Source organism: Centruroides vittatus, unplaced genomic scaffold (genome assembly GCF_030686945.1).
Source record: "Centruroides vittatus isolate TY-2023 unplaced genomic scaffold, ASM3068694v2 contig_754, whole genome shotgun sequence".
NCBI classification, from domain to species: Eukaryota; Metazoa; Arthropoda; class Arachnida; order Scorpiones; family Buthidae; genus Centruroides; species Centruroides vittatus.
In genome coordinates this window covers 1,579,781-1,595,854 of record NW_027122490.1, presented here as the reverse complement: position 1 = coordinate 1,595,854, position 16,074 = coordinate 1,579,781, and the positions used below count along the sequence as shown (strand labels likewise).

The following is a 16,074-nucleotide window of genomic DNA, read 5'->3' as shown; positions in this document are numbered from 1 at the left end:
ACCTCAGACTCCTCTTCATATGCATTTCCCCTATATTCAGGCAACATAACTTTCTCCTGCCACTATCCCCACTACCAAATTTATGCAGACTCATCTGCAATGATTGGGATAAACTTTCCACCTCTGAATAGTTGGGAAGCCTATGCTGTACTGTTAGAAAATCCTGCACAGGGTGAACATAAGGAACATTGGGGCCACAACATGAATGCTTGCTAGCCACCTAACCAAGCACCACGATGATGTGGTAAAAGAAAAGCATACCAAGGAGCTTGCAAAAAAAGGTGCTCAAACAGAACTACAACTTGTTATGGATTCAAACAACGCTACTCAGACACTGCAACGACCAGAAATTCATTTTCATATGGAAATCTCCTTACAACAACCTTGCAACCATGCAACACTCCCACACACAAGTGGGGAGTGTTGCAGCGTTTATACAGAACAGCCCAGTGTGTGGGTTGTCCTATATAAATGGCTAAACAGTGATATGTATCTGCCATCATACCTTCGATGTGGGTGTGTATATCCACACATGTGCTGCATGATGTTTCAATATCTTGCATAATCGAATTTTGATCATGCCCATAATGACTTAATTTCAATTTGAATGATATTTGTTCCATTTACGTTAGAATATTGTGTTCTATTTTTAAATTTTGTTTGTCTGAAGACGATAAACATAAGTTCTTTGGTACAATTGAAACAGTGTTGTTATTTATATTTGGTATACTGGCACTTCATTGTGCCAGTATACCAAAACATAAGTTCATTGAAAACACTAGTAAAAATAAAAAACTGTTAATGCTGCACTCAGTGTATATGTATATTTTTACTTTGTTTTTATGTGATATTTCATATGAGGTTCAAGTTATATTGTGTTAATTATTTAGTCTTACAACTTAAACTTTTTTGTTACTTAGAAGTACCATAATATATGAAAGACAAAAATTTATTGCAGACTTGAAACTAAAGACAATGATCAACTAAAAGAAGAACCTGAGTTTAAATCAAGCACAAGTTTTTAAGCTTTTACTAAAAGCTTTGAAGGAGTTTGGAAAGACCAAGAATTTTTTGATAACTGTAGACTTAGAAAATTGTTTCAATAACTTCATTAGAAAACTAAAGAAAACTAAGTAAACAATGTCAGTCTTATGTGTTAATAAAATATATATACATCATTCCATAGCAAAATAAATAAGACGACTCATATTTTTTCATTTATCTGTCAGGTCAATTTTTTACAAGAAATACAATTCTAAAATGTTCTAGTTCATATAGAAATATAGCACTAGTGGCACAGTGGTAGCATTGTGAATATACACTGGAAATATTAAGGGATTAATTCTGCTCGAGGTTTTTACTTTTTATGGTTTAACATAAATGTAAAGGAAAAATACGATGTTTAAGACTAATTAATTGTTTACCATGAGCACATGAAATGAAGGCATTTCTATCACAATCATCTAATGAACATTTTGTTTTGGGAAATGTAAAATTTACATCAATAATATTAGAAAAACTTATAATGTTCTCTTCTGTCACATATTGTAACTTCTGCTATGCACATATTAAATGTTTTTATGAAGAGCAGCACATAATTCATTATAATGCCCAGTCCAGACACAATGTTACCAATGCACCATCAATGCTATATTTCTATATGAATTACATTAGAAGATTTTAGAACCCTATTTCTTGCAAATGATTGACCTGACAGATAAAAGAAAAGCCATGGGTTTTCTTATTTTTTTCCTTCTATTATATGATATATGATATATATTTTGTTAAAATATAAGATTGACATGAGAAAACTTTCCCTTGTAAAATCATTCATACAGAAAAATTTGCAAATTCTGTTTAATTTTAGTTTATTTAAATCTTTAAAAACATATATTTAAAAAATAATAATGATTTATTAAAACAGAAAATAATTTTAAACAATTACTTTAAAGTTGATTACCCAAAAAATATAAAGGCAGATTGATATTAAGATACCAGGGGTCAACATTAACCAAGCAAAAACTACTAGAAATTACTGTAGTTGGTTAGGATCACTAATTTAAGAATGGGCTGAGGCAAACCCCTAATAGAGAAGGAATTCTTGCTCTTAGAGGTAAAAATTACTGTGCAAGAGCAATTACTAAAAAATTAAATTGATCATCCACTACAATCAACAACTTTATTAAACTTGGAAAAACCAATATGATCAAAAGAAATCACAGGATGCCCTTCATAGTTTACAAACAGGGTAAAACAAGCTCACCAGATTGCCAGCAATATATCATCATTTCAATAGTGAGCAGCAACACTCAAGTGTAGTGTTTGCAAATCAACTATTGGAAATGTGCAGATATGCCAGCATCTTGTATTTAAGTCAAGAAAACCTATCCCATCACTAAAGCCCACTCACAAGAAGAAATGTTTACTATAGGCCAAGGAAAAATAAGCTGGATGAATACATGGAAACAAATTATCTAGAATGATGAGAAAAAAATTCAACCTTAATGGTCCAGATGATTGGAGCCACTACTGGTATAATTTGAGAAGGGAAGGACTATAGTCCAAATTATAAAACAAGGTGGTGGCTCAATTATGGTATTGGGTGGTTTTAGTTGGCAAGGAAAGACTCCACTTACTTTTTTTTACAAAACAAATGATTATCAAGACATATTAACAAGCAACCTCTTTTCTTTGTGGAATGTATTTCTGGAAATCAATAGTTGTTTCAACAGGATAATGCTCTAATTCATACAGCTATGTATGAATGGTTTTTAGCTAATGGAGTGCCATTATTGATGGACAACTCTATTTCCTGATCTTAATCCAATGGAAAATCTTCGGTAAATTCTGGCTAGAGTTTTATATGCAAATGGGCAGCAATATAACAGTGTGGAGGAACTAAAACAATCCATCACTGGAAAGAAATAAGCACATCTATCCTCAAAAACTCGTACATTCAATGCCAGACTGCTTTTACAAAGTTATTTTAGCCAAAGGAGGCTTCATTGGATATTAAATGATCGTTAAATAAAATTTATTAACATATCATTAATTGTTTTAGTTCATTTTATTATATGCCTTTATATTTTTGGGACAGTCAAACTAATTGTAATTTTTTAAAATTATTTAATTAATATGTCTTTGTGTCCTTATTAAGTCCTGTTAATTGATAAAGTACTAGTAGACAAGATAAGTTTAAATTAAGTCAGGTGATTTAAACTTTAAAATTATTGTTTATTTTTTCTGCCTCAACAAATGATTATCATTTTTTATACGTACATTTGTGAATGTTCAAGCAAGTCAAAAATTTAAGCCATAGGTTTCTGGTGTTAAATTATCTTTGCAAAGATTTCAGTGTAAATAATTTTATATGGAAATCTATTAGTGCCTTTATATTTATGGGATGCATCTTATACAGATTTTTCTATTGGTGATTAAAATTTTATCAATTAAAAAACAATTTTATTTTACTTGTTTTCTGCTTATTTATCTTTGCTAGTGTGAGAACTGAGGGAATGAAGAACTGTGAGCTCGACCCTGCTTACCGGCAACGGGATGGCGAGTTCCATCACTGCGTCAATGGATGGCGCAGGTTAAGAGCAAACCCTCCCTGGATGGTGCAGGTTAAGGATGGTGCAGGTTAATGGAAGGCGCTGGTTAAGAGGAACCCTCCCACTCAATTTATTGCCTGCGGCGATAAATTGAGTGGGAGGGTTAGAGAGGACATGATAAGGTGTCGACCGTACTCAAGGATGACGAACAGTAAATTATAAAAAGAAAATATTTAATAAACATCAAAGCGAATACAGAGAAATATGAAAACAGAAAGTTGATACAGATCCTAAATAATTCCTTATTGGCATGACAATTAACAAGGCCACATCTCCAGTAGACATCAATTAGGCTGGCTGTCGCTGTTCTGGTCTTTAGTACGAGCAAAGAAATTTGGTTGCTACCATAGCATTAGTCTACCTTATAAACTATTCGGGCAGAAAGAGAGTTTAATTTCTCTAAGTAAATATCTCTTAACCTGCGGTGATCAACTCCTGAACAGTCTTGTGATAGGGTAGGTGAGTAGAGGTTCAAATGAAGTCCCCTGCCTGGAGGGTTCCTTTTGACAATCACCTGGAGGCTTGAGTGTGACCCCTTTTTACATGCATTTTGCAGGAAAACTATTGGAAGGAATTCTGATGCAACTTATGATGTAATGTGTTCTAAGTTTGATTTAGGTCAGGATGGTGTGGATACAAACTGTCAAGAGTTGGATGTGTCGATGAATTATTGACACTTTCTATCCAGCATTGTTACTCATCTTACTTCAAAATTGAGATAACAACTGTCAAACATACTAAATTAATTGCCGGTAGTGACTAACGTCAGGAGTTATATGGAAACCTTAGTATTAATTGTTTAAATCGAAGAGACATTTAATTGGTCTTATCTGTTAAGAAATCGGGAGAAATTGGATGTGTGCGAGTTTCACCATTGACCTTTTTCTCTCCATTTCAAAATCGTATGAACATTATTCTTAATTATTTAATTACTTTCATTCCCCCCTCTCAAATGTCACACTAGTTTCTGTTTCTTACTATTAAATAAATATCTGATAACTTATGTATTTGTTTATGCTGTATCCACTTCTCTCATTTTATTTTATAATAATGTTTACCTTAACTTTGTTTGGACTACTGTAAAAGCTATGGACCAGGACACACGCCATTTTGGGACTTTTTGAGTTGCATGTTTAAAACAAACTTGTACAAGCAGTCAGTTTTATATGACATTAATTAAACTAATTTATGCAATTTTAATTAAATTGATGTCCTATAAAACTGACTGCTCGTACAAGTTTGTTTTAAACATGCGACTCAAAAAGTCCCAAAATGAGGGCTCCAGTATGCGTGTCCTGATCTTCTTATATAGACCTTGTGAACACTAATAAGTAATTCATGACATAATATAGTCCAAAGGTAGGTGTAACATGTTATACCCTTAACTAATAACCCTTACAAAATTATTACTATATATTGTAATAAAAAATGTGTTACAAGACTACTTAGCCTTGTCAATAGTCCAAAGTTACAGTGAAGAGAACTACAGTTATAATATAAAATGCATAATGTAAAGACTATTTTTAATTTATAATATAATTATCTATTATATTACATTATACATGTATATAAATTGTCTTACATTCAAAATATGTTTATGAAAAACTTTTTAGGCATATAATGAAAGATTTAATAAAGACTACACAAATTTCTTTGATAATATTTAAAATAAACTTACCATAAGATATACAGGTGGCATCTTACTTAACATTTCATCTGAGGCAGAAAATGGAGAAATAAATGGATTATTCATAATAACTTTAATTTTTTCAAACTTTTTTGCAAGTGTATGTTTCTGTACACGATACCAAGGCATTGCCATTGAGCCTTTAACAGCTTCATTTAACTTCAACACATCTTTACTAGAAAAATGATTTTTATAGAGATTACTATCTGCAATGAAATTACTTAGCCTATCCCAATACTGTCTCATCATTCGACAGTATCTTCGATGCACACTATATGAAATGTCAGTAGGAAAATCATATAAAAGATGTTCATCACCATCTGTTTTGTCATCAAGATTAATAGGTTCTGGCATTACCATATATTTGTTCATAAATTCCGTTACATAATCTTCAGTTGTCATTTGATCAATTTCAGACACATCCTCTGATCTATTTTCTGAAAGACTAATATTAGGGCAATCTACTTCACTTTTACTTGATATTGAGTCAGTTGGTGATGAATTTGATTGACCTTCTATATCCATCTTTTCTAATTCTTTCAACATTTGAATTCCTGAATCTAAAATTGTTGAAATTCTTCTTGCATTTTCAGGTTGTGTAGATGATTCTTTATCACAATATTCATCATCTTGAATTTTATCCATTCCAACATATGCTGAAAAATTGATATAAATACAAAATTAATAAATTATAATATTAATCCAATTAGTTGTTTAAAATAAAATTAAAGTAAATTCAATTTCAGAAATTATCATTCTTTAGTAACCTTGAAAATATTTATAAAGCTTTATATTATCATTGAAAGTTAATAACTATAAATTTACTAGTTTTATGTAAAACATTGTTTTATATGAAAATATATTTTTTATTTGTAAAACTATGGGTTTTGAAGAAATATTTTTAAATATTTTATGTTGATTCCATGTTCCCTCACTGACCATAAAGTTATGCATCCAGAGAAAATTGCTTGATTATCTTAAAACTCAGCATACAGCAATGTCTCAGACAGATATGTAAATGATTACAGTGCTGTTTAGAGGTCTTATAACACCAAGCAAGTCTGTATAATGCAGTCATTACACACCTGACAGTTTGAAAAAAATTGAATTGTGGAACTTAGGGAAGCAGAATACCATTTCATCAAATTGCCACCTGAGATGTTCTAACCTGACTGTGAAGTAGTATTGGAGGCAAGTTCTGTATGCTTCAGACAAACCATAGAAGAAATGATTGTGTGATTGTAAAACAGACACATACAACTACAATGGTGTCTTTGTCAATCCAGAGACAGGTGAAAGTCTCAGTACCTAACCCTTTCTCTTGTACCATTGGCAGGGACTAGCAGAGGTAAATTTGCATGCACAAAGACTGCTATGTATCCTGTCATTAGCATCCCAATATTGTCAGCTTGATTTGCAATAGTGCCAAAACAGAGAAACATGGACTGCTAAAGACTGGCAGCATATCATCTTTAGGGTGATGAATCTTGATTCTTTTTGGAAATAAACAACAACCATATTAGTAGAGAGAGTCATTTGGAAACCCTTCAATTCCTTTACTCTGCATCATCAACAGGCTCTTTTCCTTCTATTTCCTTCATAGCTCCTTCTATTTACCTTTTAGGCGGGCTTCTATTCAGAATAGCTGTACATATGATAGTCATAATTTTCTCAAAATTATAGCGTTTTTAAACTTACAGTATTATAGTATAATATAACTTTAAAGTTTTCCTTGAAAATACAAATCTCAGAAAAGTTGTCATAATCTAAACAGCAGATTTATGATTAACCACTCTGCAGTGACCGACAGATATATCCGTCAAGGGCAATAGTGTGGCAGTGGTGAGGGACAGATATATCCGTTAAATTCTTTTGGGAGGTATTGCCAAAAACTAGCCAAAAACTACCGCAAAAAAAAAATTCACATAAAAAAATGAATTATGTAACAATAAAAAAAGACTTTTCTTTACTAGGCATAACTGCTTATAAAATCTTTTTCCGAAATGGTAACGAGAAAAAAAACACATGAAAAAATACTTTAAAAATTTCCTACATTTATTCTCCATTACTTTGGGATAGTACCATACCTGACTATCCCACTGTTGAAAGGTTAATAATGGACAATGTTAAATTTCATTATTCTGAAGTAATTAAGACATTTCTGTGTGAAGACATCACTTATCAGCATATTTAAAAATTTATCAGCATATTTTCCACAGTTTAATCCTACAGAAATGAGTTTCTCAATTTTAGTAGTAGATACTATGAAAAGACATCTAGACATAACAAATAAACAAGAATTGTTTAGTTGTAGGTCTAGGTACAATTCAAAGTTGTAGATGGGATTCTAAATATCATTGATCTTATAATTGATAATGCAAACACAAATTGATTTCCATCATTTTTACATGCAAGAGAGAAATTCTGCAAAAACTAATGGAATCTTCTGTTGTAATGCATTTATCATGAATTGCATCTATTGTGGTAGCTTTTTTTTTAAAATGCCAATAATCATAAAGTAAGTCATTTGAAGTGTGCACTATATTACATATTTGCAAACATAATACTGTATATTACTTTATCCACATTTCATAATCATATATTTTATATAGCAAAATGTTCAAATGCAGATAATGTTAAAAAAGCAAAAGAAATCCTAAAACCAACAAGTGCAATTATATTTGTATAATTTGTTGAAATATTTATATTTATTTATGCATTCCATCATCTATGTTTTGCATGTCTCATGTTTCTGAAAGGTAATTTTATTGTGAAATATTTTCATTCACTATTACAATATGTTTACTTGTTTCTTCTCTTCTGTAATTTGTGAGTTATGACAACAGAACAATAAAATAAATTTACACAACCCATATGATAATCTAATTAAAGAAAAATAAATAATCTATCTATAAAAATTGTGTGTTCCTACAGAATTTAAATTTAAAATCTATAACAAAAATTCATGAGCATGCTTGAAAGTAAAATCTTAATTGTCTCATTTATCTGTATATAGATCATATAAATAACACCTTTTTTAACAATCCAGCAAATGTTTAATTTATATTAATACAAGTTAATAGATGTATCTTCTTGGATGGCACTATTTATTTATATTTAGTTGTTGTATTTTCTTTTATATTTATTTTTATAATTTTGATTAACCCATAAGCACATTTCCGTTGATCTGCGCAATCGTGATTTGAGTTTATTTTTGTTTTTTGTAAATTTCGAATGCTTTGTTCTTAACTTTAGAATAACTGATGAAGACCGCTGAAATTGGTGGAAAACATTTTTTAATGAATTAAACATTTGCTGGATTGTTAAAAAGGTGTTATTTATATCTTTTATACTTTATTTAGCTCCAGTAGGCATATATTATTTATGTATACAGATCTTTTAAAAACTGTAGAAATCTAATTTACTTCAATGCTAATATTTTTGAAATATTTACTATAACTTATAAAGAAAATGAAATAAGTTCAAGCCTTGAATGATAGAAAAAACAGAAGTCATTTATGACATTATTTCTGCAGAACATCCATGACTTTCTGAGAGGACCATGGTTATTTTTTTCCATGGCAAAATTTGACTTATACTCTCAATCTTTCTTTTATATCATGAAACTTGTTTACATAAAATATTAGGCAAATTTCAGCAATTATAGGACTAGATTCAATAATATCTTGTAAGATACAACATAATAATATATCTTTCAAATATCTGAGGTACTTATAACATTCAAAAAGCATTACAAAGCAAAATATTTGATAATGAAAGTATGTTTGAAAGTATGTGATGTATAAAATTGGAAGTATTGGGACCTTGAATAAGTTCTTGCTGTTTTACAGCAGGGGGCGTTACTAGAACTGTGTGCGTGTATTTTTAGATGGTGACGCATCTGTAAGGAAGTACAATAAGCGACCTTGAAAATCAGTATATGTCATTTCGCCGAAGTGTTAACAACTTTTTTTCTCGTGGTGTTAAAAATGTCGCATTTTGTGCCAAAAAAAGAGTATTTGCGGGGAATTTTATTGCACTATTTTATTCAAAAAAAATCTGCAGCTGAAGCATACAGAATTCTTGTTGAGACTTACGGTGACCATGCTCTGTCGGAAACAACATGCAGAGATTGGTTTAGACGCTTCAAAAATAATGATTTTGACATTGAAGATAAAAAACGTTCTGGCGCACCGAAAAAGTTTGAAGACGAGGAATTGGAGGCATTACTTCATGAAGACTCATGTCAGACGCTAGCTGAACTTGCAGAATCATTAGGAGTTGATCATACAACAGTTTCAAAATGTTTGAAAGGATTAGGAATGATTCAAAAGCAAGGACATTGGGTGCCGTACGAGTTGAAGCCGAGAGACGTCGAACGGCATCTTTTCACATGTGAACAGCTGCTTCAACGGCAGAAAAGGAAAGGTTTTCTGCATCGTATCGTGACTGGGGATGAAAAGTGGATTCACTACGATAATCCTAAGCGTAGAAAATCATGGGGTAAGCCTGGCCATGCATCAACATCATCGGCAAAGCCGAATATCCATGGCTCAAAGCTTCTGCTCTGCATTTGGTGGGATCAGCTAGGTGTAGTTTATTATGAGCTGCTCAAACCGAATGAAACCATCACAGGAGATCGCTATCGACTACAATTGATGTGTTTGAGCCAAGCATTAAAAGAAAAATGGCCATTGTACGAGCAGAGACATGACAAAGTAATTTTGCAACATGACAATGCTCGGCCACATGTTGCACAACCGGTGAAAACCTACTTGGAAACACTTAAATGGGAAGTCCTACCCCACCCGCCGTATTCACCAGACATTGCCCCTTCCGATTATCACTTGTTCCGATCGATGACACATGGCCTGGCTGAGCAGCACTTCCATTCTTATGAAGATGCCAAAAATTGGGTTGATTCTTGGATAGCCTCAAAAGACGTATCATTTTTCCGACGTGGAATTCAAATGCTGCCAGAACGATGGGAGAAAGTAGTGGCTAGTGATGGACAAAACTTTCAGTAACATGTTTTGTATGACTTTTTTTAAATAAAGCATTAATTTTTACGAGAACTTACATTACTTAATTTTTACGAGAACTACGAAAAAACAGCGAGAACTTATTCAAGGTCCCAATAGTAACTAATGAATATTTCCAATTTTATATTGCCAATCAAAAAAGTGTTTTTTAATGATGTATTATCAATTTCATGTTTGACTTTTATTGCTTTTCACACATTTGCAATGTATGAAAAAAAAACAATCAAATGCCATATCATCAAAATTAAAATACTTCATGGATGACATAGAAAAAAAGGACAGAAAATAAATGTGTTTTGAAGACAATGATGATGAAGCTTGTCAATCCATAGATTAGACTGCTCCTTCAATAATATGGAACCTGTATACTTGTAAATACCAATATATATCCAAGCTGCCTCCAAGATATATCCATTCAGATACAAAATTTTATCATTTAAAATTTAATTTTAGCTTTGCTATTATTGATAAGGGACAGACAAAGATGCTAATAAAGAGCCAACTGGAATTATCTAATGTTCTTATCAACAATCTTAAAATGAATTAAAGAAAATAATTTTGAATAAATATCATAACTGCATAGATAAAGTTTAACAGCCAGAGATAATGTGACAAAAAATTTTGATGTTAGGATTACAGAATTAAGAACTATTAAATTTTCAGGAAATTCATTCTCAAATATTCTAATAATAACTGTTAAAAAAGTTATAATTACATCATACATTCCTAGGCACTGTCATATTGTGACAGAAGTGAGGCAAATCATTGCATTTTTATAATTGGAAATTTTTTAATTAGTATTAGTATTGAAATAAATTATCTTTCACTCCATCTAACCTGAGCTGACATGTGTTTGAATAAGTATGTAAGAGCACATGATCAGAAAGAAACAGTTGCTGGCCACATGAGAAGGCAATTCTTACACTTATCTGCTACAGTGAGGTGATCCTTACAGCTGTTGGACACAGAAGAGGCAATCCTTATATTCACTCAGCAGCAATTGTTTTATTCTTGTGTTTTGTTTATTTTTGTGCCTTTTTTCTGTTAGGTGCATGTATGCTGTTTTTTTTTTAATTTTTGTATCCTAAATTCCATTATGCATGTTCAGTCATATCAAGAAGAATGGAACAATGTTACTTTGACCCCAATATATCTTGAAAACAAAGTCATAAACCCATTTTTTTATTACACTTTTGGATTCCTCATTGCAATTAATAAAAAATGGCAAAGTTTCATCAATATTGGCCAATCAAATTTTGAGAAATAACACAATTCTGTAAGTCATACAGAAGAAGTTTTGCTAATGCTCCACCTCAAAAATGAGGAGGAGGTAATTCCAATGTATAAAAAGTTGAAAGTTTACCACACCAAAGATTATGAATCAGAATTATGAGCATTTTTCATCCTAAATTATGACAATTTCTTGTAATTTGCCAGAAATGAGAGACGATGTATTCACAAAGCACATCATGAGTTCAAGTATCAACCACATTATTATTAATTTTAAGTAACATTCTCACACTATATATCTTTGTTTCTCATTCCAAATGATAAGAATTTAGAAAAAAATGTTACCTTGATATTTTAAAAAATTGTTATCTATCTCTTCATAGTCTAGAATGCTCTACAAGTTCTTCCGATATAAAGTTTACTTTAGAGAATCACTTGTCTGTAGAATTTTCCTTTGAATATATAGTAACATGAGTGAACCAGTATACAAAGTTATTCTGAATTTATTTATTTCATTCTTTAAGAATCTTAAAGCTAAGATTAAAAATATTTCTACTTTTAGTGATAGGAATAGGTTTTTTATAGAACAAGGTTACTTGTTTGCATCTATTGTTCTAGTCTAATTTCTTTTAGGTCTTTACTATTTGTATCAAGCTTGTAAAGAAAATAGTTCAAACACTCATTTATTGCCTTTAAAAAATTTTAGTAATGCCTACTCTAAGATACTGTAGGCTTTAATTTTTTTTTCTACTTTTAGTTTGAACTACTGTTCCTTATAGGCTTTTATGAACTCAAAAGACTTTTTCAGTCTTAATAGTGTCATATGAGTAGGAATATAATAATGAATTACGTTTTAGATTTAACATTTTGCCTAACATAGTAGTTAGTCTTTATTCAGTAATATGTAACCTGCATCTTAAGTATTTAGAAAATTTTGTTTTAGCTTTTCTTCCTTTATGATGATAGGAATTTATCCATTTTAGGAAAATCCATTTGAGTAAATGATGATGAGATTAATAATTTAAAAATTAAGAGACAAATATAAACTTTCTTCAATTTCCAACTAGACTGTTCTCAATCATGTGCTGCTAGGAGTGATACTAATATTGTCTATTTTTAAGTCAGTCTTTTGAAAGCATTGAAAGCACTGACAAGGTCTCAATTATTGTATTTTGTAAAGCTGTCTAATACACATTTTCCATCGAAAACAACTGAAAGAATCTATAGGAATTTCTTCAATCTCAAAAATCTTTAAAAGGCAGCAACTTTGTCATTAGGAGAAGTTGTTTCTGAAGAATTTTAGTTTCTCAGTGAATTTGTTTAATACATCTCAATGCCTTTTTAACTTGTTACTGAATTTTGTCTGAAAAATCTACTTTGTGATGAACTAATCTGATTCCATTATAGTTTTGAGCTTCAAAACTGCAACTGTCAACTCTAAGAAATGTTTAAACCAAACATATGCTTTGTTTTTGTTTCATTATGAAAAGACAACATCTACTCAAAAACTTGTTTAAGCATCAGATAATTTTTTTGAGCTTTAATCTAATACAAATCAATCTAATACTAATGTGAGTTCAACCCTGCCATAATTCAAAAGAATTTGCATGTGCTAGGAAACAACCGCTAACACATGAAGGAATTCTCATGTTAGAAGACATTTGACTTGTAATTGAACATGAGAAGTAGATAGATATTTAGTGTTTAGACAAAAGGATATTAAATTGTATCAAATGGAACTTTCAATCATGAAAAATAGATATATTGATAATCTGATTCTATTGATTGTGTTGAAACAATAAATGTAAACAATAAATAAAGGCAAACGAGGAAAACTTCCCTAGGAAAAAGTAGCAATCCCAAAATAATTCCCCATACCCCACCTTATGTTTTGACTAGATTCTCAAAGTGTCACTGATACTTTTAGAATCCAGTTGAAACAAGAGGTAAATGAACTGTTCAATAACCAGGACCAGCAGGCAGTATTTCTGTGCAAATTTCCATCCTTTATTTATTTTGCTGATATTCTTTACAGTAAAATATAAACATTGCATGTGTTTAATTGGTATATTTATTAAAAATAAAACATTAAACAGTTTGTAATTAATAGTTATTGACAGGATGCTTGATGTGTTAGTTTTGTAATTTGGCACGAAGAGTATGTAAAAACATTATTGATACAATTTATTGTTTTTAAATATGAAAATTGTTTTCCAGTAATTTTTATATTATTTTTTTAATGCTTTAATAAGAAATGCTTCTCATAAGAGGTTTGAAAAATGAAAGTAAAATGATGTTCATCACAAAACATTTATTATTGAAAGGCATTAAAACTAGACATTAAAACATTCTTGTCAGAAGTAAATTTTACATTAATAGGTTCACAAGCAGAATTTGAAAATATCACATTTTGTCAAAATAGTCAATATTTTTCAATATTTTCAGTTTAAGTTTTCATATTTCAGTATCAATGGCCAAAGACGTACTAAGTGAAAGACTTAATATTAGTTTCTATCAAAAATTTAGAAATGATGAAATTAAACATGTCCAAGGCAGTAATATATTTGCTAAAATTAAGTCCAAGAAATGTTCAGGTGGCTAGTGTTCATCACAAAGTAATAGGCCTGATGCACTAATATAGCTTACTATTTTTAAAAATAAATTACTTATGGCTTTAAATTTTGTGTGTATTAGGCTGCATCATGAAAAAAATTATAGAAAACTAAATAGGGACCCATTTTGGAAGTGTTGCATAGGGCCTACACATTGGTGCCAACCTTTTAAATATACTGGTGGGCTCAAAGTGGGAGTAAACTGGTTGTAAAAATTTGAAAGAAAAATAAATGTAAATCAATCAGATTCAGTATTATTAATATACATTTGCTTATATAGAAAGATTTAGATTAAGATATGAAATATGCATTATCATAAAAATATGTCTAACATCCTAATATTTTGATGTTTTAGTGTGAAAACAGATAATACAGTTTTAAAGATGCCATTAAAACAATGTCATGCTCTGATTCATTTTAATTTTTAAAATGTTTATTTAGTCTGCCAGAATAACAGGGTATGTTACAAGAAGGTGATTTTCAGAATATTGATAAAAACTGATCACACAAAATTCATTTATTGTATCTTCTCCAAACTTGGTACAGACATCCTATCAGGAGTTATGATATGTCCGGACATGTTCTGTTTTTCATCAAAATATGAAAATTTCTGCATATGACTGTATGAATGAATCATTGCATATCTTTCTTGCTTGTGTTCAAAATCTGCATCTGCTGCAATCATCTATTTAGTCTCCCCAATTTAGCTCAGAAATATTCTCTGTAGAGCCTATATGTCATTTTATCTGACAGATACTTAACTTTAATGAGGTTATATATCTTGAGGATGTTGAGATGAGCATCTAGATACTTGCCCACCAGTGACTGAGTGGATAAAACCACTGAACACTAGTAGTTAGTCATGGGTTTGCACCTTGCCAATAGGCTGGCAATGTGGAGCTTTCTGGATTTTCCTCATGTTTGTAACATGTAAATAGGGGCCAGTTTCCCTTAGAAAGTCTTTTGGGGAGGCATCGCCCTCAGCACATTGCCATAACCAATTAAAACTACACTAAAAACTAAACATCTAGATACTTCAGAGACTTGTTTCCATAATGTTCATTTTTTGTGGGAAAGCTTCAAATGTGCTCATCTGCATGCTGCTCCAGCTCAATTTCACATTTCCACAGCTTTCATGCCAACTTTGAAGGTCATGAGGGGACAAATTATCTTTGAGCAGCTGCTGCAAATGTTCCAGATATTATGATATGCTGCCATGAACAGCAACAAATACTTTCTTACACACAGTGATGTCTTCTAAATCCTCTCTGATGATGTATACAAAGGTACCATGCATGGGGCTTATATCCTGTTCACACTGAGCATTTCAATCTAGATTATGACCAAGGTCAGTGATTATGCTGTGGTGCGACCTCTCTCGACTGTTTCAATCTCGAATGAAATGAAGTTCAATCGCGATTGACTCAAAAGTATTCTTGAAACTAGATCCAGTCATAAGAGAGATCCCACAATCCCATATGCGCGAGAAAATACAAGATGGCTGCAGAACACATGTCATGCTATCAATAGAGAAATAAAAAAGATACTGTATTTGGAGAGATGATGACATCTGTCTATTATTAGATATATGGCAAGAAAAAGTACTGTATTTATTTCTAACCAAAATTTCCATTTTGTTTGTTGGTGTTTGTGACTTACCACATAGTTATGTCAGTTTTATCAACGTGTGTGATAGCCGTGTTTTTCTCAAGCAAACTGCCTGTGCAAACAGTATTGTGTTCAACTGTCAACAGTCACAATCCACATTGTAGGTAAATAGAGATCAAAGTGAGTCGTGCATTGTGTGTGAACATAGTATCACTGTTGTTGCAAGGACAGCACTATTTAATGTTCTCCATGTGTATTTGTGATTGAAAGTAGGTTTCTTCTTC

General features: G+C 31.3%; 1 protein-coding gene across 2 annotated transcripts in view; it reads right to left on the bottom strand.

Annotated features, from left to right (window-relative positions):
• Positions 1-16,074, bottom strand: part of Hsl (hormone-sensitive lipase) — a 71,297-nt gene that overhangs the window by 7,452 nt on the left and 47,771 nt on the right. For both annotated transcript variants that reach the window (XM_067277729.1, XM_067277728.1), the window contains exon 7: positions 5,290-5,954. In XM_067277729.1, the coding sequence (XP_067133830.1) occupies positions 5,290-5,954 (665 nt within the window). The remainder of the gene's footprint in view (positions 1-5,289; positions 5,955-16,074) is intronic.